This window comes from Lissotriton helveticus, chromosome 6 (assembly GCF_964261635.1).
Source record: "Lissotriton helveticus chromosome 6, aLisHel1.1, whole genome shotgun sequence".
Classification (NCBI taxonomy): Eukaryota; Metazoa; Chordata; class Amphibia; order Caudata; family Salamandridae; genus Lissotriton; species Lissotriton helveticus.
In genome coordinates this window covers 1,063,135,590-1,063,161,266 of record NC_136067.1, presented here as the reverse complement: position 1 = coordinate 1,063,161,266, position 25,677 = coordinate 1,063,135,590, and the positions used below count along the sequence as shown (strand labels likewise).

Sequence of the window (25,677 nt, the reverse complement as noted above, 5' to 3'; positions counted from 1 at the left end):
ACCTTAGGGGGTAAGCCTAAGGCTCATTCCACCAGGGGCAAAGCTGCCACGACTGCTTTGCTCCGTAATGTTCCAATTGCAGAAATCTGCAAGGCGGCCACTTGGAAGTCGGTTCATACCTTTGCTAAGCATTACTGCCTGGACACTGATGCCAGAGCAGACGCTCAGGTTGGGCAGGCTTCGCTGCGAAATCTTTTCGCACAGTAGTGGTGTTATTTCTCTTTCCTCCACCGCCGCTTTGGTGTGGGGATAGGCTTGCCATTCTATTCACTAGATTATGACTATACACAGAGATCCCCTACTACAGAAGGAGTAGTTTCTGTCCTGTAACTCCAGTTCTGTAGTAGGGATATCTCTGTTATAGTCATAAGTGCCCGCCCTCCTCCCCGGTGGAGGGAGATATTCATGTAAGGAATGCTAAAGGTCTGGCGTGTTACGCCTTCAAAAAGAATTGAAGGTAAAAGGGACCTGCAGTGCATTCTGGGATACTGTGAAGTTCTGGAAGGTTCTCTTAAAGGCACAGTATCCTGTTCTGAGCCACATAATGGCAGCCTATGGGGCTTGTCTGTCCAGATCCTCCTCTCTATCATTCCAGAGGGTTTTTGCTGCTGAAGCAAGGGAAATCTGTTCAGGCTTTGCTGTTTTGTGGACTTTTTTGGTGGAATTTCTAGTTGAAGTACTGGACAGTGTAGCCTGTGTTATAGGCTGCATTATCTGTCTTTAATTCTCTCTTAAGTGTCTGTGCAGGTCTGCATTTTTCGACACTTTAAGAGATTATTTTTGATTGCTCCGGGGTCCACGCACATGGGCGGGACTATTCACTAGATTATGACTATAACAGAGATACCCCTACTACAGAACTGGAGTTACAGGACAGAAACTACTCCTTCTGTCGGATCTCCCACACATCCTCGATTAGGTAAACTCACATGCTCCAACGCTGGAAAGCATCCTGCTGCCATGTTTAATGTATGCAGACGACCTAGTCCTGCAAAGTCAATCAAAATCCGGCTTACAATGAATCCTGATAGCAATGCCACTGCGCAATATTCCTGTACGAAATTAATGTTACTCAATCTGAAGACGTCAACAATTCTGATACTAGGCAAACCTTCTTAGAGCTCCCACTAGTGGAACTTGAGAGAGGGGAAAATCGAGGTGGTACCAGAATATAAATACCTGGGCATGCTATTCAGTAGGCACGGCTTCTTCAAACAACACATAGAGCTCATGTGGCTGACTCAATGCAATCTTCAGATGCCTAAAGGCTGAAATTGCAACATCGACATATTCACCGCTACTGAAAGTCATACAGACCAAATTCGTACCAACTATAGTGTGTAAACCACTGAAAGGGAGCGATGCCTCTCACCTGGAGAAATTAATCACTAGGCTTTTTAAGTTGGTCTTCTTATAGCCACGTCACTCGTCTCCAGCTCAAATACAATTAGAATTCAGTCTCCCCGAACAAGTTCTGGCGGGCAAGGAACATTCCTTAAATTATTCGCTAACTAAAGAAGGCAGACAACGGTAATCTGAATTATCATCTTTGGTAAGAAATTAGTAGTAGAGATTACTCCCCGGCCAGGTGCCAGCTCTTTTATTCCTTAAACTCCCTTGGACTAAATCAAGAATGGAATTCAATATCCAGCTATCCCCCTAGTCAATGCCATCGTGAACAGAAGAATCAAGAGCACCTCCTCAATAGTTGACAAGGAGGTTTTCTCAAGACGAAAACATGCTTGGTTCACATTAGGATCGTTTGAAAAGCTAGTGCCTCAACAGTATCTGGGAGCATGCATCAAAGCCCAGACCAAGAGATCTTTTCTGAAATACTGTCTAAGCTGCTTATCATCATCTCCATATTTGCCACCATGGAAATGCCCCACCAGCACAGATGCCTGTACACTCTGTGACAAATTCCCTGAAACTATAGTCCATCAATTTTGCATATGTGTTTCAAACCTGGAGGACCGATAAGCAATAATAAGATCAACATTTAACGCAAGGGGGCTGCGCCGGTGCAGCCATACCATCATAGCCTACTTGAATTCCTCAGACATCCAGCTGATCAGTAGGCTGGTGAAATACCGGTCAAGGCTAGAACAGAAAATAGGCCACTTAACAGCCTCCACAACATCAGAGCCGAATCAGGTGTCTTAAATCCTTTATCCTGCACAAACCTCTGTAGGGAAACAGCCTTTAGATCGCATGCGTTACATCACATGCTATTACAACGCAGTTGTTACGAAGACCGAGTTGTTACAATGCGAACCATTACATTGCAAGTCGTTGTAACGATTGGCTGTAGGGGGAGAAGGTGTTGGATTTACAATCCCAACACCTTCCCTGGTGTTGCACAAACTGGAGTAGGAATACTAAATTATACTATTCCAAAGTCCAGCGTGCCCACTACAGCAAGTTGTTGAAATGACTTGCGATATAATGGTTTGCGTTATAACAATGTGGTTGTTAGATCAACCACGTTTTAATAGCATGCGATGTAAAGCATGCGTACTAAACTTATGTATTCCCCTCTGTATGCACTGGAACAAGGGCTTGACCGCACATCCACTTCACTTTAACTTTGTACAGCCAAGCATTGGCACTCTACACACGTTTAATGCACTGTCTGCTCTCGAGTGGTTGAGTGGTAGTTTCTCCACAGCGTATTAGCATTCAAAAAGAGACACTAGACTTTGCGTTCCATGTTATGATCCCACCCTCTTCCCCCCTGTTCAAGGTCCCAAGGTCAAAGACTTCAACTGCATTGCCACTTTATTGTAGTTAAGACTTTGATTGACATTCTACCATCCTGCAGGTGATAACACCTTGAACGCAACCCGGCATTCTGAACACTTCTTTTGCGCAAGACTCTGACTGCAACCACCATGCCGCAAACTTTTATTTTCATGTTTTTATTTGAAAATAACACAATACGAGAAGGCAGTACATATGCTCCTGGTGGAGTTATCCATAAATGACAACATACCATTACTTCGAGCATATTCAGTGTGAAAAAGTGTCCCAATCTCACCCAGTCCATCACATGAACACAATTAAACAGTACAATATCTGCCCCCACTTTAAAGACAGTGGTGTAGCATCAGAGGATACAAACAGTAAACAAATTAGAGGCATTAAAAAGAAAACCCCATGCAAACCTGAACAGTGGCAGCGGTCATCTACGGCCCTACCTTTCCCACATAAGAGCCCGCACCCTCAAGGGGGAAAGGAGAGGGATACGAGAAGAAGAGAAGGCAACAAGGAGAGGAGGGGGAGGGGAGATAAGAGTGAGAACAGAAGGATGAGCGCAATCCCCAACACCACCATCAAGTCAGCAAAACAAGCCGGATGCCTACATATAAACTTGCAGACTCCCCCACACCACATGTAAATACATCCCCTCACACCGCCATCTCCACAGCAGGTGTCCACTGCCCCAGGTGTAATATTCCAAGTAAGGAGACTGGAAACAAGCATCAGTTTCAGTGCAGTTTATTTTTCAAGAAGGACCTCATCCACCATCTAAGATAAGGCTGTCTCAACTGACTAGAGTCTACAAGCTTTTCATAAGCATACTATGACATATACACATTCTGATCATAGATAAACATTCAACATCTAGAAGAGTTACACAAGAATCATAGAGACTTGAAGAAGGAAGTAAATGAGGAATATAAAGTAAGTATTCAGAATACCACCCTTCTCCCTCCTTAACCAAAAGAATTTTAACAGCTATATACAATTACATCAAGCGTTTAAGATTGGACATAGTCACCAAAAAGTTTGAGTCGTAGAGATGGAATTTTAACAACAAAATACAATTTCATCAAGCATTTAAGTTTGAACATAGTCAGATGTTTGGGTCAAAGAGATGGTCTGGTGGAACGTCGTAGACAACCACCACCACCACTCACATTGTTACTTAAACCACCAGACACATCATTGGAAAGACTATGAAACCTATCTTTCAACAACACCACTCTATTCAGGTTCCAAACCCGATAATCATGAGTTTTCACAGCGTTGGTAAAAACTTTAATAAATCTCATAGGTTTAAGATATTTTGGACCAGGTTGTTTAATTGCAACCCAATCACCAACCTTTACACACTTTTTTGTAGTCGATTTCTTGTAATCAAAGTACATTTTCCTTTGTACCGCTTTACTCTCTTCTCTGGCTTGTACATCACCACAATTTGCTAGACATTCTTTAATATTGGCCAAGGAATACTTGTTAACCCATGGTGGTTCAAGATTAGTATTTGGTATTCTGCCTCTTAAGAGCATAAAATGAATTTTTCCAGTGGTGGAATGGGGTGTCAACCTATACTCATCTATTTTCTCAAGCACTTCCTTTTTCCAATCAAGAAACATAGATTTCGCCAAAGAAATAGTCTCTTTCAAAACCCTGTTGAGCCTCTCATTGACCTCTGGATGGTAAAGAGCACACAACTTGTGAGACACTCCATTAGAGGATAAAAAATGTTCCATTTCTTTTGAGGTCAGTTGTACCCCATTATCAGTAAGAATCGAACAAGAAATACCTTCTCTTGAAAATAGACTTCTGTAGTAGGGGATCTCTGTGTATAGTCATAATCTAGTGAATAGTCCCGCCCATGTGCGTTTACCCTGGAGCAATCAAAAATAATCTCTTAAGGTGTTGAAAAATGCAGAACTGCACAGACACTTAAGAGAGAATTTAAAGACAGATAATGCAGCCTATATCCACAGGCTACACTGTCCAGTACTTCAACTAGAAATTCCACCAAAAATCCACAAACAGCAAAGCCTGCCCAGATTTCCCTTGCTTTAACAGCAAAACCCCTCTGGAATGATAGAGAGGAAGACATGGACAGACAAGCCCCATAGGCTGCCATTATGTGGCTCAGAACAGGATACTGTGCCTTTAAGAGAACTTTCCAGAACTTCACAGTATCCCAGAATGCACTGCAGGTCCCTTTTACTTTCAGTTCTTTTTTCCGGCTCCTGCAAGCAGGACCCTGGAGCATTGAGCTCTCCCTTTTCAAGGGTTTATTGGTGATATTTTTCACTTTTTCAGTTATTTGAGTGCTTTTCTTGGAAGTACTTTGCTGTTTCTTCCTGTTTGTCTTTGGGTACACTCTTAATTGTCAAATATGCCTGCATTATTCGACAAATGCCCTGAGTGTTCCAGGAAGAAGGCCAAGTCTGACCCACACGAGGTGTGTATCATCTGCCTTCCTTCATCCCATGTCCCAGAATAGTGTGACATCTGACAGGGTTTCTCTAGCAGGACCCTGAGGGATAAGATGAAGATCAGGCTTCAGGGCCTTGAAGACAGAAGACGGAAGGCACAAGGTGGGTCTGGAGGGGCTTCATCTGCCCATGCTGAGGCCTCTGGGGGGCTCCCCAGGGGCAGGAAGACCAGCAAACGTCTCCATTCTCCGTCGGCGTCGATTGCACCGACCACGACGTCGAGAGGGATGACTGCAGTCTGTTCCCCGTCTCCCCAGGGCTCTGGGTCGAGGCGACGTCGACGTTCGGCGTCGAGGGACCTAAACAGGCCGCTGTCGAAGTCTCCAGTGACGATTTCGTCGTCGTCGTCGTCGAGTATTTGACGTCGAGAGGCCCGGCGTCGGCGCTCGCCGTTGAGGTGACACCGCCGTTCGCCGTCGGCATAGAGGAGAAGGTCGTCGTCGAGGGGATCCTTGACGTCGAGGAGAAGGTCGCCGTCGAGGCAAAGGTCGTCGTCGAGGCGTAGAAGGTCGCCGTCGAGGCGTAGACGGTCGACGTCGAGGCATAGGAGGTCGCCGTCGAGACGAAGAAGGTCGCCGTCGAGGCGAAGGCATTCGCCGTCGAGGGATCGGCGCTCGCCGTCGAAGAGGCGAAGCTCGCCGTCGAGGGGCCGACGCTCGCCGTCTGGTCGCCGTTCTACGACACCGGGAAGGCGCGGAAGGAATTATGGCGCCAGGAGTCAGTCTGGCAGGCGTCAAGTGCCTATGGAAGACTCTCCAAAGTCCCAGCCTAGTAAGGAGGGCGGTTCACCGGGCTCTGTGTACTCTGTTGTGTGTACCCCTGCTAGGCCGAAGACAGTTGCTCCGCCTCCTCCTCCTCCGTTACCGAGAGGACTTCCTCTGCGGGCTCCCACCCCGCCTCCACTTCCGCCTCCTCTGCAGCCTCAACCGCAACCCCAGTTGCCGGCTGACAAGCCTCCTCCGAGGAACGGTTTGTTGCCACGATTTCCTACTCCTCCTAAGGGGACCCCTCGGCCGAGGGCTCCATCCAAGCCAAAGTCTCCAGTCCCGGTGGAACCGGCGGGGCGACCGAAGCCAAGGAAGTCGCGATCCCGCTCCGGACGGAGAGGGAGGTCGCGCAATCGTCACAGATCCTCTATGAGGTCGAGACAGCGCCACAGGAGGCGCGGATCATGGTCCCGAACTGACTCTTCCAGAACCAGGTCCTGCTCCCCGACCTTATCAGACTCCCCGGGGACGAGGGTGTCTCCCGTGGATGACATCAGCACGTTCCAGGACGTTCTCTTGAGGGGTGCTGCAAAATTGGGAATCACGGTGACAGCTCCTACACCTGCGACGTCCGTGATTTTTGAGACCCTTCACAAGAGGCATTTGTCTCGCCCTCTACTACCGCTCGTGCCAGGATTAGTAGAGCTAGCGGAGGAGCTCTTCCTTACGCCTGCAACGACGAAAGCCGCTCCGTCCCGTCTTCTTAAGAAGTACAGGGCTCCGGGTTCCGACTCGGCTTTTCTGAGGATTGACCCTGTTCCGGACTCCGTTTTAGTGACGGCGGGCAGAAAACAGCACTCTACCTCTCTGTCTTCTACCGTGTCTCCGGATAAGGAGAGCCGATGGATCGACTCAAATGGCAGGAAGGGCTGTGGGACGGCCTCTACGTCCATGAAGGCCGCTAGCGATGCGGCTCTGCTAGGGCGTTATGATCGCGCCCTGTGGGAATCCCTCCAGCAGTTCGCGGAACTCCTGCCACGAGATAGAAGGGAGGACTTCCTTGAGATCCAGAAGGAAGGGATGCTGGTCTCGAACCAGGTCATCAGCGCGGCCGCTGATGGCTCTCTTTTGACGGCCCATGGGTATTGTCATGGGATCAACCAGCGACGCCATGCCTGGCTCAGGCTCACATCACTCAAGCCGGAGGCCCAGCAGCGAGTGGCTAATCTGCCCTTCTCGGGGGAGACCCTGTTCGGGAAACATGCAGATGAATAAGATTTCCGACATTCTGGGAGAAATTGCTGCAACTACACCCCTCGAATGTCCTTGCCCACCTGACCACACTGGCCCGCCGGACATCATACCGTTAGCTGAACTCCCCTTAATTTCAAAACAGAAATTATCCACAATCACGGACCGAGTCAAATCCGGTTCCCTGATGGATCCATGCCCTCCTGAAGTGTTCAAGTTGGCATTACCAGGCATCGAGGAAGAAGTTTTGCATCTGCTGAACACTTCCCTTTGCACAGGACAGGTTCCTCTAGTTTTTAAAGAGGCTCGCCTGATTCCTCTACTAAAAAAACCTGGGTCGGACACAAAGTGTTTAAAGAACTTCCGTCCCATCTCCCAGTTGCCTTTTTTGGCTAAGGTGATCGAGCAGCATGTGTTGGCTTTGCTCTCAAAACATCTAGAGAGCAACAACCTGCTGGAGACTAATCAGGCAGGGTTCCGTGCTAATCATAGCACGGAACTAGTTATGCTATCAATCCTGGACGAGCTGAGGAGTCGGGCTGATAATAAAACACCGAGTGCCCTGGTACTATTAGATCTCTCCGCGGCCTTTGATACCGTGTGTCATGACCAACTTTTGTCGCGGTTGAGGTCTTTTGGTATCAGGGGCACAGCTCTTGCATGGCTTACATCTTTCCTGCAGGGCAGGACACAAAGAGTACAGCTGGGGGACCTGCTTTCCACCTCCGCGCCCATTACTTGCGGGGTCCCACAGGGCTCTGCCCTGTCACCCCTACTCTTTAATGCTTACTTACAGCCATTAATTGCACTCCTGAATAGGATGGATTGCCTAGTATATAACTACGCCGATGACACCCAGATAATCATCCGGCTGGATGATGGTCCAGGAGCGTCTACCAGGCTGCAGGACATACTTAAAGCCACGGTTAATTGGATGTCTAAAAACTCCTTAAAAATTAACCCGGACAAGACGGAAGTGTTGCCCATTTCCATCACGGGCAACCCCTGGAACGAGAAATTCTGGCCTGTGGAGCTGGGTGTGCCACCGAAACCGGCGACCGCAGTTAAAAGTCTGGGCTTGTACATGGATGAGAAGCTCTCCATGGAAAAACAAGTCTCGACGGTTGTGGGTACCTGTATTGGCCTGATGCGACAACTGAGAAAAATTTCAGCATTACTCTCATTTTCCACCTTGAGACACGTGGTCTCAGCCATAATCCTGGCTAGGCTGGACTACGGAAACTCCTTGTATATAGGGCTACCCCAGCGGCTGCTGGATAAGTTACAGGGGGTTATGAATGACGCAGCCAGGCTGATCTACAAGAAACCCAGGACGGCCCACTCGTCCCCTCTGATGCAGGAGCTACACTGGCTCCCGATTCGGCAGAGGGTTGTATTCAAAGGACTGTGTATTGTACACAAGGCGCTGTATGGTAACGCACCAAAATATTTGAAATCTCGCCTATCTCCATATACGCCGAGCAGGACTCTGCGCTCGTCGGATGCTACCTTCTTATCCCAATCTCGTTTTAAACTGGCCACGGTGGGGGGACGTGCTTTCTCCAATACACTCCCAGCTCTGTGGAATAAACTGGCCCCGGAACTAAGGAAGGAATGCAATTTGTTAGCCTTCAGAAAAAAATTAAAAACTGTTTTGTTTAAGCAAGCATGGAGCAGCCTCTAGGTGCACTGCTAAGATCATGTAACATGCCAAACCCCACTACGTAATCTGGACAATCAGCGCTTAGAGACCCCTGTGGTTATAACGCGCTATACAAATTAAATAAATAAAAATAAATAAAATAAATGAGATGGCCCGCATGAAGGTGGAGGCCGAGACTCTGACGGCTGTGGGCTTGGAGAAGCCCAAAGAAAAGAAAGCCTACCGCCCGTTCCAGAGACGGTTTAGGGCGCAGGGCAGAGGGCGAGGACAGGCTTCGGGACAGCAGCAGCAACAACAGCAGCAGTTCCGGAGGCCCTTCCAGAAGCGCCAGAAGGGAGGGGAGGTCAGCAGTCCTCTACAGCGAACAAGGGCGCGGCCAGGTCTCGACCCTGAGCTGTTACTTCCCCTACATCCGTTACCCGCTCCGGTGGAGGGAAGCGTTCGATTTTTTCTGGCAGAGTGGAGAAAAATTACTCAGGACAAGTGGGTGCTGAATATTGTTTGCAATGGATACAGTCTTCGGTTCACCAGCCCGCCTCCATCAATTCCTCCGGTCAGCTCGCTGTTTCAGCTGCGCGAGCTTTAGGCGGAGGCCGATATCCTGTTAAGGAAAAGGGCGATAGAAGACGTACTTCTGTCTCAAAGAGGAAGAGGTCTGTACTCCCGGTTCTTCCTGGTTCGCAAAAAGGACAAGAACGAGTTCAGGCCCATTCTGGATTTGCGACAAGCAAACAAGTGGATTCGCAGAGAGAAGTTTCGCATGCTGTCGTTGCATCAGATTTATCCTCAGCTGCAACGGGGAGACTGGCTGTGTGCCATAGACCTACAGGATGCATACTTCCATGTGCCCATTGCACACAAACACAGGAAGTTCCTGCAATTCCAAGTCGGCGCCAATCATTATCAGTACACAGTACTGCCATTCGAACTGAAGTCTGCGCCCAGAACATTCTCGAAGTGCATGGCAGTGGTAGCTGCACACCTAAGGAAGAACAAGGTGTTTGTCTACCCGTACCTGGACGATTGGTTGATCAAGGCCTCCTTCTTCTCGGAAGCTCAAGCACACTTCCAGAAGACGTGCGTTCTCTTGAACAAGCTGGGGTTGCACATCAACATGTCCAAGTCTGTCCCGACGCCGGTCCAGTGCATCCAGTACTTGGGAGCCTCCATCAATACGCTGTCAGCAAGCGTGTCTCCTTCGGAGGAGCGACGATTATCACTCCTTCGGAAGGCTCAGGCTCTTATGACCACTCCATCTACAACCGTGAGGACGGTGTCTTCTCTACTGGGATCGATGGCCTCTTGTATCTTCCACACGCACGGCTGCACATGAGACCATTGCAGGAGTGCTTGGAGGATCAGTGGGATCAGAGGAAATGGTCTTGGGACGACAGGATAAGACTGTCTCTACATGCTCTTCAGTCTCTGAAGTGGTGGTGTTTCGGCGGAGAATCTCCTGAGAGGGGTTCCCTTCCACAAGGACATTCCCACGTAGACTATCGTGACGGATGCGTATCTCCACGGCTGGGGGGCGCACTCCGGAGACTTACAGATTCAAGGGACGTGGTCCCCAGCAGAGTCCACGAACCACATCAATTTCCTGGAACTCAGAGCTGTGCACTTGGCACTGAAGGCCTTTCATCCGTCCTTCCGGACCAACTCTCTGCTTGTACAGACGGACAATACGACCACGATGTATTACCTCAACAAACAGGGGGGGTCGAGATCGCGCACTCTGTCGCAGGAGGCGCAGGCGATCTGGCACTGGCTTCTGGCCAGAGGACCGACGATTACGGCTACCCATCTACCAGGTGTGCAGAATGTTCAGGCAGACGCACTGACCAGACTGATTCAGGAAAACCACGAATGGGTCATAAACGACGAAGTACTAGGAGAAGTCTTCGCAAGGTGGGGGACTCCAGACGTAGATCTGTTCACCACCGCCGACAACAGAAAATGCCGAGACTTTGCCTCTAGGTACTACCAGCCGGGGACGCTGAGGAATGCGTTATGGATCAACTGGTCGAACAGCTTTCTGTATGCTTTTCCACCCATTCCCCTGATTCCAACGGTGCTCATCAAGCTGTCCCAGTCCAGGGCGCGGATGATACTGATTGCCCCGGAGTGGCCCAGACAGTGGTGGTTCACGTACCTTCTTCACCGGTTTCTCCTTCCTCACATACGGCTGCCGTGCAGGCCGGACCTTCTCACGAAGTTCGGGGGGCAGATGTTGCACCTCAACCTCTCGTCTTTGAGTTTGGCGGCATGGCTCCTGAGATAGTGCAATATGGCCATCTGAATCTACCAGAAGATTGCATGGACATACTGAAGGAGGCTAAGCGACCTTCCACTAGGACTTCTTATGCTTACAAGTGGAAGAGGTTTTGCATCTGGTGCAAGTCCAAGAACTATGACCCGACGACATGTAAGGAAGATGTCATCCTTCCATATCTTCTACATCTGGCGCAGTCTGGCCTTAATGTCCATTCCATTAAGGTTCATCTGGCTGCATTGACTGCCTACAGGAAATGCCCTTCACAGACTTCCTTCTTTCAGATCCCTGTGATCAAAGATTTTTTGGAAGGCTTGAAGAAAGTGTTCCCTCCTGTCCGGCTTCCTTCGCCTTCATGGGAATTGAATGTGGTGCTGTCAAGATTGATGAAGGAGCCTTTTGAACCTATTCATAAGGCTTCGTTGCAGCACCTGTCCTGGAAGGCGGCGTTCCTCGTGGCCATTACATCGGCCCGCAGGGTGAGTGAAATTCAGGCGTTGTGTTGCCAAGAACCTAATACTGTATTTCATGCTGCTAAGGTTGTTATGCGTACTCACCCTAAATTTCTTCCTAAAGTTATATCTGACTTTCATGTTAACCAGACCATAACTTTGCCTACGTTTTTTCAGAATCCCTCCTCTCCAGCGGATGTCAGGAGGGTGTTGAAATTTTATCTGGATAAAACCAAGGATATTCGTAGGTCAGACCAATTGTTTATCTATTATGGATCAGTCAGGACAGGTCTTGCTACCTCTAAACAGTCCATTTCTAGGTGAATTGTGTCCTGTATACAGTTGTGTTACCAAAAAGCTGGTAAGACCTTAGGGGGGTAAACCTAAGGCTCATTCCACCAGGGGCAAAGCTGCCACGACTGCGTTGCTCCGTAATGTTCCAATTGCAGAAATCTGCAAGGCGGCCACTTGGAAGTCGGTCCATACCTTTGCTAAGCATTACTGCCTGGACACTGATGCCAGGGCAGACGCTCAGGTTGGGCAGGCTTCGCTGCGAAATCTGTTCGCACAGTAGTGGTGTTATTTTCTCTTTTCTCCACCGCCGCTTTGGTGTGGGGATGGGCTTGCCATTCTATTCACTAGATTATGACTATACACAGAGAGCCCCTACTACAGAAGGAGTAGTTTCTGTCCTGTAACTCCAGTTCTGTAGTAGGGGTATCTCTGTTATAGTCATAAGCGCCCGCCCTCCTCCCCGGTGGAGAGAGATATTCATGTAAGGAATGCTACAGGTCTGGCGTGTTAGGCCTTCAAAAAGAACTGAAAGTAAAAGGGACCTGCAGTGCATTCTGGGATACTGTGAAGTTCTGTAAAGTTCTCTTAAAGGCACAGTATCCTGTTCTGAGCCACATAATGGCAGCCTATTCGGCTTGTCTGTCCATGTCTTCCTCTCTATCATTCCAGAGGGGTTTTGCTGTTAAAGCAAGGGAAATCTGGACAGGCTTTGCTGTTTGTGGATTTTTGGTGGTATTTCTAGTTGAAGTACTGGACAGTGTAGCCTGTGGATATAGGCTGCATTATCTGTCTTTAAATTCTTTCTTAAGTGTCTGTGCAGTTCTGCATTTTTCGACACCTTAAGAGATTATTTTTGATTGCTCCGGGGTCCACGCACATGAGCGGGACTATTTACTAGATTATGACTATAACAGAGATACCCCTACTACAGAACTGGAGTTACAGGACAGAAACTACTCCTTCGTAGACATTTATTGACATTACTAGAATCAATACTGGTCAAGAAGAAAACTTCCGGCCAACGAGAATATATGTCTATTAAGACTAGCAGAAACACCTGAGAACCTTTATCCAATGCAACATCCTCCAGGGACATGAAGTTCTTCTTCTCACAATCATGGGTTGCACTCTTGGAGACTTGGACTTATCACTCATGTTGCATGGCATGCGCTCACCAATCTCCCTTTTCACCATTTTGTCCATTCCAGGCCACCAGTATGACATGCGTAACCTTTCTTTAGTTTTCGTAATGCCTGGATGAGACACATGGGCTAAATTTATTAAGTCATTCCTCAAACTATTAGGAGGAACCATTGTCCACAGACAACTCATGTCTCACATACCAAAAGGGTTTACTCTCATCAGACCCTAACTTCGCACTTGGCCAAGTCCCTTGTAATAAAGTCATCACTTCTTTAATTGTCTCATCCAAATCAATAGCTTCACACCATTTCTTCTCACTTATATGCCCATGATCAACAACACACACACAATCGTTACTACTAATCGGTTCATCATTAGTAAAATCAGAATCCTTAGAAGAGCCAAGGCGAGGCAGAACAGCAGCAATACTATTTTCCACACCCGGAATATATTTGATTGAGAAAGAATATTCCTGGAGCCCAATTATCGACTTAGTTATCCGACTGGAGATCAAGTCTATCCCTTTTTTCTCAAAAATTTCAATCAAGGTCTTATGATCAGTCCTGACTTCAAACTGTATACCCCATAAAAATGTCTTTCATTTCTTTATGGCCCAAAACACAGCAAGTGCTTCCCGTTCCACAACAGAATACCTAGTCTAGATAAAATCAATAATGGTCTTCAAGCCTGATGGAATTATCTGTTGAAGAAAAGCCCCTAATCCTTTTTCACTTGCAGCAGTGGTAAGTATACATTTGAATTTAGGATCAAAACTCTCAAGAAATGGAGCATTATTTAAGCACTTCTTAATATCAGAAAACTCTTTCTCACACTGGTCAGACCAAACAAAGCTAACTCCTTTACGCAAAAGTAATCTCATGCTAACAGTAAGATTTGCAAAATATTTTTTTTTAACTTGGCATATTATTCCCCCATACCTAAAAATGTAATTAACTCCTCCTTGTTTGATGGAGAAGACATGTTCAGAAATGTGTTGACTAACTCTTGTTTTGGTTTAATACCATTTTCACATTTAAGATGACCAAGATAGTTCAACGCATTGGATCGAAATTTACATTTCTCCACTTTTATGGTTAAATTGTGTTCACAAAGTTTTGACAGCACAGATCTCAAAATACAATCATGTTCCTCATCATTCTTAGCAAATATCAATAGATCATCTTGATAGATGCACACACCATTTATATTCTTTAAAACATTTTCCATAGCCCTTTAAAATGCTGAAGATGCTGAAACAAGTCCAAAAGGCATACGAACAAATCTAAATGTTCCAAACGGTGTAATAAACACAGTAAGGTCTCTTGAAGATTGCTCTTATTCAATCTGATGATATGCCGATGTTAAATCTTATGTGCTGAACACTTTGGCACCACCTAATAAAGTTACTAATTCATTTATATTAGGGAGGGGATACCTGTCAACTACAACATTCTTGTTCAATTGGCTCAAGTCAATGCATAAACGTAAATCGCCATTAGATTTCTGTGCAGCTACCAACGGAGCAAACCATTCAGTTCCCTCAACATCCTCAATTATGCCCCCACACTTAAGTTTTTCAATTTCCTTTTGCATATCAGATCTAACTGACAGGGGAACATTTCTAACCTTACAGTGAACAGGAACAGAATTAGCTTTCAACTTAATTTTGTGTTGGTAACCCTTCAAGCAACCCAGACCTTTCCTAAACCCATCAGGGAAATCCTTCATGAGATCTTGAATATCATTTTCATCAGAACTCGCTAGGCTGGGCGATTGCAACAACGGTGGCGGTTCACCACCACTCTGGCTGATGTCCGCCAACTTTTCGGGCGATGTTCAAGCCTCCCTTATGGACATGCTCTTTGATGGCCGTCTCCTCTTTTGCGACAAGGCAGACAGTGCGCTGGAGCGTTTCAAGGATTCCAGGGCTACGGCCAAGTCCTTGGGCCTGGGCGAACGCTAGCAGACTTCCGCCTATCGTGGCCAAGGAAGGGGCGCCCCACACAACCAGCCAGCCACCGACCGCAGAACCAACCTCAACGCAGTTGCGTACGTGGTAAACGCCGTGGCGGTGCCGGGGGACACCGGCAAGGTCAGTCCACACCCACCCCCGCAGCATCTGCCTCAAAATCCTCCTAGGCCGAGTTTTCAGGCCCATTCGACGGCAGTGGGGGGCCCGGTTCGCCATCACCTCCCCCACTGGCGCTCCATCACATCGGACAGGTGGGTGCTGCAAATCGTCCGAAGGGGCTACTCCCTCCCCTTCGAGGTGACCCCTCCAGCCATGCCACCGCAGTACCACCGTATGTCGGGGATCACTTGCGACTTCTCCAAGAGGAGGTTACGGCCCTCTTGGCCAAGGGGGCTGTCGAGCGGGTTCCTGGGCCAGAAGTAGGACGTTGTTGCTATTCCCACTACTTTCTGGTACCCAAGAAGGGCAAAGGGGGCCTACGCCCTATCTTGGACCTACGGAGGGTCAACGGCTTACTCCGGGAGGAGAAGTTCAAGAAGCTGACTTTGGTTCAGGTCCTAGCTGCCCTGGGCCCAGAGGACTGGATGGTAGCGTTGGACTTGCAGGATGCTTATTTCTACATCCCCGTCCTGCCGGCCCACCGGCGTTACCTGCGGTTCTCGGTAGGCCACGAGCACTTCCAGTTTACCGTGCTCCCGTTCGGCCTTACCAGCGCCCCACGGGTGTTCACGAAAGTGATGGCGGTGGTTGCAGCTCATCTGCGCAGATTGGGGGTTTCAGTCTTCCCTATATCAACGACTGGTTGTTAAAGGCGGGCTCGCCCAAAACAGTCGTCTCCCACCTCCAGACTATGGCCGACCTCCTGCACTCACTGGGGTTCTCCATCAACGTGCCGAAGGCACAGTTGTGCCCCTCTCAAAAGCTCCTTTTCATCTGAGCAGTTCTGGACTCGGTGCAGTTTCGGGTTTATCCCCCCAAACAGCTCGTTCGGGATATTCAGGCTCTGATTCCGATCTTTCAGCCATTATCCCGAGTCTCGGTCAGGTTGACGCTGCGGCTCCTGGGGCTGATGGCCTCCTGCATCCTTCTGGTGCATCACGCCAGGTGGCGGATGTGGGCTCTGCAGTGGGACCTGAAGTTTCAGTAGGCACAGCATCAAGGCAATCTGTCCGACCACGTCCAGATCTCGGAGGGCACTGCAAGACAGTTGCAGTGGTGGCTCATGAACCGCGATTGGGTCAGCGGCAGATCTCTCTTCCTACCCCAACCGGAGCACGTAGTGGTGACGGATTCATCCCTCCTGGGATTGGGGGGCCACATGGGAGAGAGGGAGATCAGAGGCCTCTGGTCTCCGGCGTAGTCCTGGCTCCACATCGACCTACTGGAGCTGCGGGCGATCCGACTTGCACTGAAGGCTTTCCTTCCCTCTGTCCGGGAAAGTGTAGTGCAGGTGTTTGCGGACAGCACCACCGCCATGTGGTACTGCAACAAACAAGGCGGGTGGGTCGTGGACCCTTTGTCAGGAGGCTCTGCGCCTCTGGACATGGCTGGAACACCAGGGCGTCACCCTGGTGTTTCAACACCTGGCAGGTTCCCTGAACGCCAGGGCGGACGAACTCAGCCGCCGGTGCATGATGGATCACGAATGGCGTCTGAACTCGGACGTGGTGCAAGGCCTCTTTCAGCAGTGGGGAGAGCCTTGGTTAGATCTATTTGTCACCGAAGAGAACGCGCAATGTCATCAGTTCTGCGGGCTGGAATTTCCAAGGCGGCACTCGCTCGGAAACGCTTTTCGGCGCAAGTGGAGCTGCGGTCTGTTGTACGCCTTACCGCCTATACCACTTCTACCCAGAGTGCTGAAGAAGATCAGGCACGACCGGGCCCAAGTCATCCTTGTGGCTCCGGACTGGGCACGAAGGTTTTGGTATCCCGAGCTACTCATTATGTCAGTCGATTCCCCGATTCATCTGCCTCTTCAGGAGGACCTTCTGTCGCAGCAGCAGGGGACGGTCCTCCACCCAAACCTGTCCAGCCTCCACCTCCATGCGTGGAGATTGAGCGGCGGTAGTTGAGGCCATTTGACTTGCCTCCTGAAGTCGGTGATGTGATTCTGGCAGCCAGGCGTCCTTCCACAAAATCGGTATACGCCTGCAGGTGGAACACATTTGTGGCATGGTGCACAGCAAAGTCTGTGCATCCTCTCTCTGCCCCCCTTTCAGAGGTTCTCCTCTCCCTTCTTTCTCTTGCCCAGCAGGGCTCTGCTCTGGGCACTCTTTGAGGGCTACCTCTCTGCCATTTCTGCCTTCTTGAGGCTTCCTGATCAGACTTCTCTTTTCAAGTCCCCTGTTGTAAATAGATTCTTGAAGGGCATCATGCACATGTTCCCTCCTGTTCCTTTCGTGATGCCTCAGTGGGACTTGAACCTTGTTCTAACCTATCTGATGTGCGCTCCTTTCGAGCCACTTCACAATTGCCCTCTTCATCTTCTGACTCTTAAGACTGCATTCCTGGTTGCCATCACCTCTGCCAGGAGAGTGAGTGAGCTCCAGGCTCTATCTTCTAAGCCTCCTTTCCTTTCTGTCCATCCGGACAAAGTTGTTTTAAGAATGCGTCCTTCTTTCCTGCCCAAGTTGGTTACAGCCTTTCACATCGGGCAGTCCATCACCTTGCCCACCTTCTTTCCGCATCCCTCGAAAGAGGAAGAGAGGCTCCCCCGTTTGGACCCAAAATGTGCGCTCTCCTTCTACCTTGATCGCACACGCCAGTTCCGGGTGGATGACCAGCTCTTTGTTGGTTACGTGGGCGCGAAGAAGGGACAGGCGGTGCACAAACGGACCATCTCTCGGTGGGTCGTGTTGTGCATCAAGGTCTGTTACTCCTTGGCTAGAAAGGAGCCTCCTGTTGGGCTGAGGGCCCATTCCACTCGGGCTACGGCGGCTACTACTACCCTGGTCGGGGAGTCCCCTTGCAGGACATCTGTCAGGCAGCTACGTGGGCCTCACTGCACACGTTTGCTAGACACTACTGCCTGGACAGCCAAGTCTGGAGAGATGGCTTTTTCGGCCGTTCCGTTCTCCAGGACTTTCTGGTGTGATCTTGGTTCGCAGACACACCACCGGGGTTGGTATTGCTGGGGTTTCTATTCTAAGGTAAGGAATCTAACACTAACCTGTTTCTTTCAGATGCACAAGTTACTTCCCTTCGGTAACGATATATCTGTAAGAAACAGTAGTTAGTGTTAGATTCCTTACCGCCCCACCCATCCTCCCCCTTCTGGGAACCGATATCTAGAGTGAAGGTCATCCCTTTCAGGGCCCTAGTTTCATGGCACCAGTGTCGGTCTTTGTCATGGCTCTGCATTCCTGGCGCGGAAAGCAATGTACAAGAATTGACGTCAGCTCGCGAGGGTGGCGTCTAAGTACTCCGACGACGTCATCCCGGCGACCACGACGCCGACGACGGACTTTTCGGATCCAATCTGACGCCTGATGATATTCTAAGGTAAGGAGTCTAACACTAACTACTGTTTCTTACAGATATATCGTTCCCGAAGGTAAGTAACTTGTGCTTTGAGTTGCTATACATGGCATTCTGCAGGGCGGCATACAGACAGCGGTGCAACAACTACATTCTGGAGAGGGCTACTCTGCCCATCATCAGAAGAGGCAGGCAGATCCAGAAGCAAATTGCCACCTCGAAGTTCTCAAGGACTCTCCCTATATTGACAGTATCTGCCCTCCGATGTGTTTGCCACCTGGATCCCTAAATATCGGAAGTTGCCCCCCTCCCATCTAAGCTCAGTCACGGGGAGACAGGTCAGATCCGCTTTCGCAAGTGCAGCTAAGGGGAACAGTACTGTTTTCTGTCTTTTAATCTGCAGGCCAGACGCCGCCCAAATTCGTTCATAATCTGCAATAACACACCATCAGACTGCTTTGGGTGGTTAAATATTTGAATGTGTCATGTTGTAGAGTGATACAACATGGGTTTGGGGCCCCGCCTCAATTCCCCACATATTCATATTGCGACGAAACAAAGTCGCCAATGGCTCCATCGCCTCAGTAAAGAGGAGCAGTGACAAGGGTCAACCATGTCTTGTGCCCCTCTCAATATGCATGCACTCCGAGATCACACTTGCGGTGCAAACCCTAGCGACTGGCCCAGCAAGGAGCAATTGCACCTAGGTCAGAAAAGTCCGGCCAAGGCCCATTCTCCACAGAACTTCCCAGAGGTACTCTCATTTAAGCGTATCAAACGCTTTCACAATATCTAAAGCTACCAGTGCGGTCTCCAGGTATCCATCAACTACAGAGTGCAACACATGGGGCTAAGCAGGGGACCAATAGCCCAGTAAATGCTTGCTAATACTCAGCTGGGAGCCCACCCAGGCCCAGTGCCTTGCAACAAACCATCTCCCATACTGCCTCCTGTGGTTCCTTCACCTACAGCTCCCCCTCCAGTCCCTCTCTCTGTACCAGCGTAAGTCGGAGAAGCACCAAGCCATCCAAAAAACTGCAGGACTCTGCCAGTCGGTCCCACCCCACCTCCCTGTATACAGTCGCCAGGTGTTCCCACAGGAGGAGATTGATGCCAGTCAGTGTCTTTTTAAGTACAAAAAGGCAGCCAGAACACTGATTGTCTGTTGCACCCAAGTCCTGTGTTACTGAACCCCATATAAAGTGCGCATTGATCTAGGCATGATAGCCTAACCGCAGTCTCAATAAACGCCAGACAGTGGCATTAGACCGGTCTTCTAGAAGGCAGCCTTTTTAGTTGTGGTTGTTTTTACTGGAGGACTTGGTAACCATGTACAGATTTCCAAGAAGATTCAATGATGGGTGTCTTACCTAGAGCAGAGGCACAAAAGAGCTGTATAAGTCTTGCTTTGTGTAATCCAGTGTAAGAGAAACATAAAACAGAGTACAAGATAACTTATGAAACTAAATAAATGGTGCCACGAAACAAAGGTTTTGCAGCGTGAATCTTTTGTGGATTCACATGCTGTGCTTTACTCTGCCATCTAGTGATTGAGTCCAGATAAACTGCTTTGCGATTCAACCTTCAATTTGTGCTGTGAAAGTTGTACCAATCTGTCAAAGAGCAACATGAGTAATCATTAATTTTTGCAGAATCTTGTACAAATGTTTAATAATAATGAGGCAGGATTTCTGATTGTGACTCCTACAGAAGGGATTGCAAATGTAGAGATCAAGGTCTGAGAGGGGCAGCATACCTCCATTCTTTCATTCGCACAATGCCTTTTTTTTATTGTAGCCCTATCCCATAAAGAGACAGGGACTTAGTAAAATAGCCATTCTTTGAAACAATTTGGGTCAGCAGCTCACATTCATAAAACGTAAGTGTTTTACAGACAGCCTTCACTTTGCAAATGTATACCACCTTCTTTTCGATGTCTGTCCCCAATCACAGGTTTACGATTGAAATTAGACACAAAACATCAATATATTGCATTGGGATCCCAAAGGTAGTAGGTGCACCACCTTCACGCCTCTTCATCCTTATTGCTCACAATGAGCTACAAACTGCACATTGCAAGTTGACGAGACATTTGTGATTCACAATTTAAATTTCGTACATTGTAACTCTCCTTTTTGCAAATCGCTAGATTTTAACCTGCAAAAAGCCTTCATTGGCCTTTGTTGTGTTCATAAACCTATTTAGGTTATACTATGCAGCGTACACCGTTCAAGGACAAATCAGTAGACTTTGCATTTATGTTATCTGTGTATTTTGTTTGCTTGATTACAGAGGCCGTGGCATGAGTATGAACACAACTTCCAAATTATGTATAAAGTTGGAATGGGGAATAAGCCCCCGATCCCAGAAAAGTTCAGCCCAGAGGGTAAAGATTTCCTTTCTCACTGTCTGGAAAGTGAGCCAAAGATGCGATGGACAGCTAGCCAGCTCCTTGATCATCCGTTTGTCAAGGTTTGTGCCACACTTTTTAATTCTAATAACTTCCAACCAGTTAAAAACAAAAACAAACATGTTTGATTCTGTGGGCAAATGTAGTGTTTTGGTGTAAGGGTTTTGTTGATATGCTTACCACAGTCATGTTGTTCGGAGCTCTCATATACACTAGTAAAGTAAGTTACAGTATGTTATTGAAGCTAGGTGTGTTCACAGGTATTTAAGATGCAAGAACTTTATAATTGCTGTAAAGCATTAACTATAGTTATAGAGTTGGGAAGATACAATGTGGTTCTAATCTACAGGCTGCAACAACATAGCCATAAGTGTTCATCAGCTACCCTACTTAAGAACACAACTAAAAAGAGGAACAGAGATAACAACTGAGAAAAAAATGTATACTGGACAAATATTTTACTGTTTTCTTCATGAAGCCAGAACCAATATACAGGAAGTGGACAGCACCAAATTTGGTTGTGATAAAAATGATTCCCTAAATTGACGTTGCAGTAATAGATATACTGAGTAGAAAGCCTTCTAGGGAATTAAATTGAAACCCTCTTTCTTCATTTCAGTCACAGTATAATCCATGGTACCCATGTCTACTGCTTAGTACATTCCAGAAGCACAAATTGCACAGGGGAACCAAGTGACTCTTATCAAGATCCAACATATTTGGGAAGACAATACTTTATCTTACAAGTGCCTCCTAGTGATCATCACGGTCAAGCTGTCAAAAAATAAAACGTTTCCAAAGAGAGGTTAATCCAATTTCACAGGACTAGTTTCTGTAATTTTGCTACAGCATGACAAAGAATGTGTATGGAGTTGCAAGTTCAGGAATGGAATTGTTTGTATCTTTCTCAATTGCCCTTTTCCTTCTTCCACTGCTCACAGCTCATTAAATTAGGGTGCTGCTCCAGGTGACATTGAGTGTCTCAAAGGAACAGACTCTTAAGGGTTTCCTGTTGAAAATATCTTACCCATCTCGATGTAGAGGTAATTCCAGTTGTCTCTGGGTGTGGTAACATATTTCATAAACATTGGATTTTCTCCCTTGCCTGCATTTGAGCTACGAGTATAGAGATGTATTAGCTCAAGGCAAGGTAATTTTCTGGTTGCAAACTGTAGGTGACATAATGTGTACCTGGGATGAAGCACTTGCACATGCATTTATAGCTAGAAGGGATCTCTGCAAGCAGAGAAATAAAAGCTAGAAAGAAATCCCCCAGCATCAAGCACCTGCCTATATAATGATTTTATTTTTGTTTAGAAACGTTCCCTTGATGTGTGGTTATGTGCCCATTATACAAAATAACAGAACATTTTTGCTGGTCCACCTTTTGGGTGGTATCCAGTATGTATAATCTAGGATAAGTGGGCAAGCCTGGTCCTTTTGATCTAAAATATTTAACAAAGAGCTCTATTCTTATCATTGTACTCTGTGTTTCCCATGAGGTTTCTTAGGGGAGCAGCCTTTATTAATTAATTAGAGTAGGATTTGGTTTTTTTTTCATTTGTGGACTGTAAGCTTTTTTGAGGGTTATGGCCAGATTTGATTATTTTCAGAAGATAATTTGAGTTTAGTACAATGGCACTACATGAATTTCATTGTAAATATTAAAACATTCCCTAGCTAACATGAAGGTAAGTTTCAATTCATTTAAGGACAGGAGCGTGAGGATTATGCATTTCAGTCACTGCTTTAGTCTGACAGTAGGCATATGAAAACAACATTGCTCAACTAGATTTCCCACGAAGATAGGGAAAAGTGGTAGTCCAAATAACAACCAATCATAAAAACGTGCAGTCCATGACATTGTGTTGCCAATGACCCTCCTTCTCTTTTTCGTGCAATCAAAACATTATCCAATAATCCTGATCTCACTCCCATTTCTGCTCTGTTCCAAGTGACCAGAAAATCAAGTCATTAACTGAATAAACAGTATTCCCAAATGCTTTCTAAAAGTTAACTAAGTCACATAAACACAGTGTATTGTCTGAACATACAAGTACTAGTGTAATCCTATCTTATACAGTACAAGTGCAATTGGTGTCTTTACTTAAATATACTGCCTGTAACTCTTGTCTTGGTTGGTTCATCAAAAGATTCATAAAGATAATTCCAGTGGGAGAGATCATCCTCGCCTCCATATCCTCAATAGAATTGAAACTTTCCTTCACATTAGCTAGGAACTTATTTATTCTGTTTCTGGAGCAAAGGTTCATATTATGCACGTTTAATGCTTTTGAACCACCAAGGATGTCACACTGTCAGTTAGCTTAAAATAGAAATGTTTAAACATGGACTCAGACGACCAATCGGCCGCTTTCATAATATGTTCTGAACAAGCTCCCAAAGAAAAAGCGTTCGAAGCCATAGCACCCTCGGCGGATTGAGGCCCAAATATTGACAAGTCAATAACTGCTTCCTGAATCCCTCATCTAACCCATCTAATGATAGCTGGGGTTGGAACAACCTTGAAAGGTTTTTGATTGCAATCAAACGTTGTTGTACCCCCGCATGTTGCAGTTGAAGCTGCCGGCGTAGCTCCCTTGCCATTAGAGGTAGCTCTGTATCAACCTATTCATCGTCAACATACCACCCTAAACACAGCCGACAGGAGGAGGATTGAGGCAAGAGATAGTCCAATACCTTGGTGTAACTTCAACAGATCTGTTGGTGAGAATTCTGAACAAATAAAATGTTATATAAAGAAAGCAATAGTGCTGTATTTACTTATACAATCATTTGAATCGGAAGTAAAAGTTAAATGTGGAATTTTCCAATTTCTTAGGTTATCATCATCTGTTGCAATTCTGCTGGCATCACCATCATGAATGTTCCACTGCATTGTTTTCCCAAACGTTTATATATATCATGACATATTGTATAATGTGCTGTGCTTTCTCAGTTGTAGAGTATCTGACTAGTCCCTACATTTGCTGTGTGCAGTGTCATGATGTAATTTGGTCCTCAGTTGGAATCAGATGGCAAAATAAGACCAACTCTACAAGCCTGACACGTGCAAGGGTAGCCACCCGACCACTCTCACCCACATTTCCTTGTGATTAAGAGGAGGGGAGCAGTAGGGCATTCGTAACTCCACCCCTCTGGCTAATTCTTGTTGATATCAGATTCTTGCTGGCTGATTCCTCTAAACACTATCCAGCAATGTGCTCTCCTTCCTTGTCACCGTCTTCAGTAGCTGCGGCTCCTTGAGTGGTAAAAATATAATTCACTGTAATTATGGAAAATAATTCAATGCGTGACATCATTACAGTGAACTATTGGTTTCTAAACCACTTCTCTGTGTGCAATAACAGTACAATATTGTGTGTTTAGGTTTTTACTGTTTTAACTTTGGGCTACATATGTATCTCTTCCCTCTGAGTGCTACTGTTAATGCATTCAAATAAACAAATCCTTTTCTCTTTTCCTCATTCCAGGTTTGCACAGATGAAGAATGAACTCATTCACCGGATGTTCACTGTTAATCACAACTGTATGTAATATTTACACGAGGACTTTGATGAGAAACAGTAACCATTGGATCTTACCATGACTGAAGACTGCACAGGTGACAGGCGTCACTTTTACTGCTGCTCCCATCTCTTCTGTTTGCCACATGTTGCTTATGTGACAAGCTCTGCAAGAGTTACTGAAGCTGCATGTTTCAACGGAAGTGCCATTACTACTGTATATGGACCATAATTGTAATTTTTTATTCTCCTCTACGTTTCTCATATAACTGAGAACTGTAATATTAATATGTAGGTTTTTTTGAACTTTCTAGGTTTGGAAAAAAAGTTGTAGTGTTATCAGGCGTTCTGGACCTTGTACATGTTTTTAATCTCCCGTTTGTTGAGTGCACTGACTGTGAACTTTTACTTTTTTGGCCAGCTTCAGATTTGTTATGCAAAAAGCTGATTAATGAAATGTAATTAAACATTTTTCTCAATAAATGGTTTATTTTAGGAGTTTTTCATCCTTTGTGGTTTTGTATTTGGAGGGAGGTATTTGAACAGTTAGATTGGAACGATTGATATATTTTCTTTTTAGAGCTGTGGTGAGGGGTGCAGAAAGCATTGAAGCGCGGATCCTAAAATTATAATAGTATTAATAACAATACCATTTTTGTGTAACAAATTCTACCAAGCCATTGCCTCTTAGCACTGCACACAAATAATGAACTAGTGCTAATGTTACTGATCTCAGAAATATTATTGAGCAAGTGAACCTGTGACTGCATGTTATGCATCGATGTCAGATGCAAGCGCCTAGTACTGGTTTAAAATTAGGAGAGGAATACACATTTATTTCCCTGTAAATGCGGTAGCAGTGCATCTTTCATTACCATCATTTGAATGTTTCCAAGGCCAGCCTATATATTTTTTATTAGTTCTTTTTATGACGAAAAATGTAGCTCTGATGGGTACTTCTAGTTGCATTTTCATCACAAGAATATCTCCAGGTGGCTGAATGGTGTCAGAGAATTTTCTCAGCAATTTTCCACATGCCAGTAGGTGGCACCATGTGGTTCCACGATGACTCCCTACTGACCCAGAAGTAACAGAGAAGAGCTGCATTAGAACATGAAGTCTAAGTGTTGATATGAGTTCCTTTCTTTCCGTGCACATCAATGCAGATCCGGAACTCCACTCCCAACTTTGTCAGTATTCTGACAATTTCTAAATTTAATTAAAAAGAGTGCCAGGGACGTTGTCTCCCCCGAAAACAGCAGGATTCAA

The 25,677-nt window shown here is 46.7% G+C and overlaps 1 protein-coding gene across 3 annotated transcripts in view; it reads left to right on the top strand.

The window, feature by feature from the left end:
• The window catches only part of MAP3K4 (mitogen-activated protein kinase kinase kinase 4), a 502,654-nt gene extending 477,748 nt beyond the window's left edge, over positions 1-24,906 (top strand). For all 3 annotated transcript variants that reach the window (XM_078648714.1, XM_078648713.1, XM_078648715.1), the window contains 2 exons: positions 20,764-20,943; positions 24,376-24,906. In XM_078648714.1, the coding sequence (XP_078504840.1) occupies positions 20,764-20,943; positions 24,376-24,396 (201 nt within the window). In that variant the 3' untranslated portion in view covers positions 24,397-24,906. The remainder of the gene's footprint in view (positions 1-20,763; positions 20,944-24,375) is intronic.
• Positions 24,907-25,677: the final 771 nt, after the last annotated feature.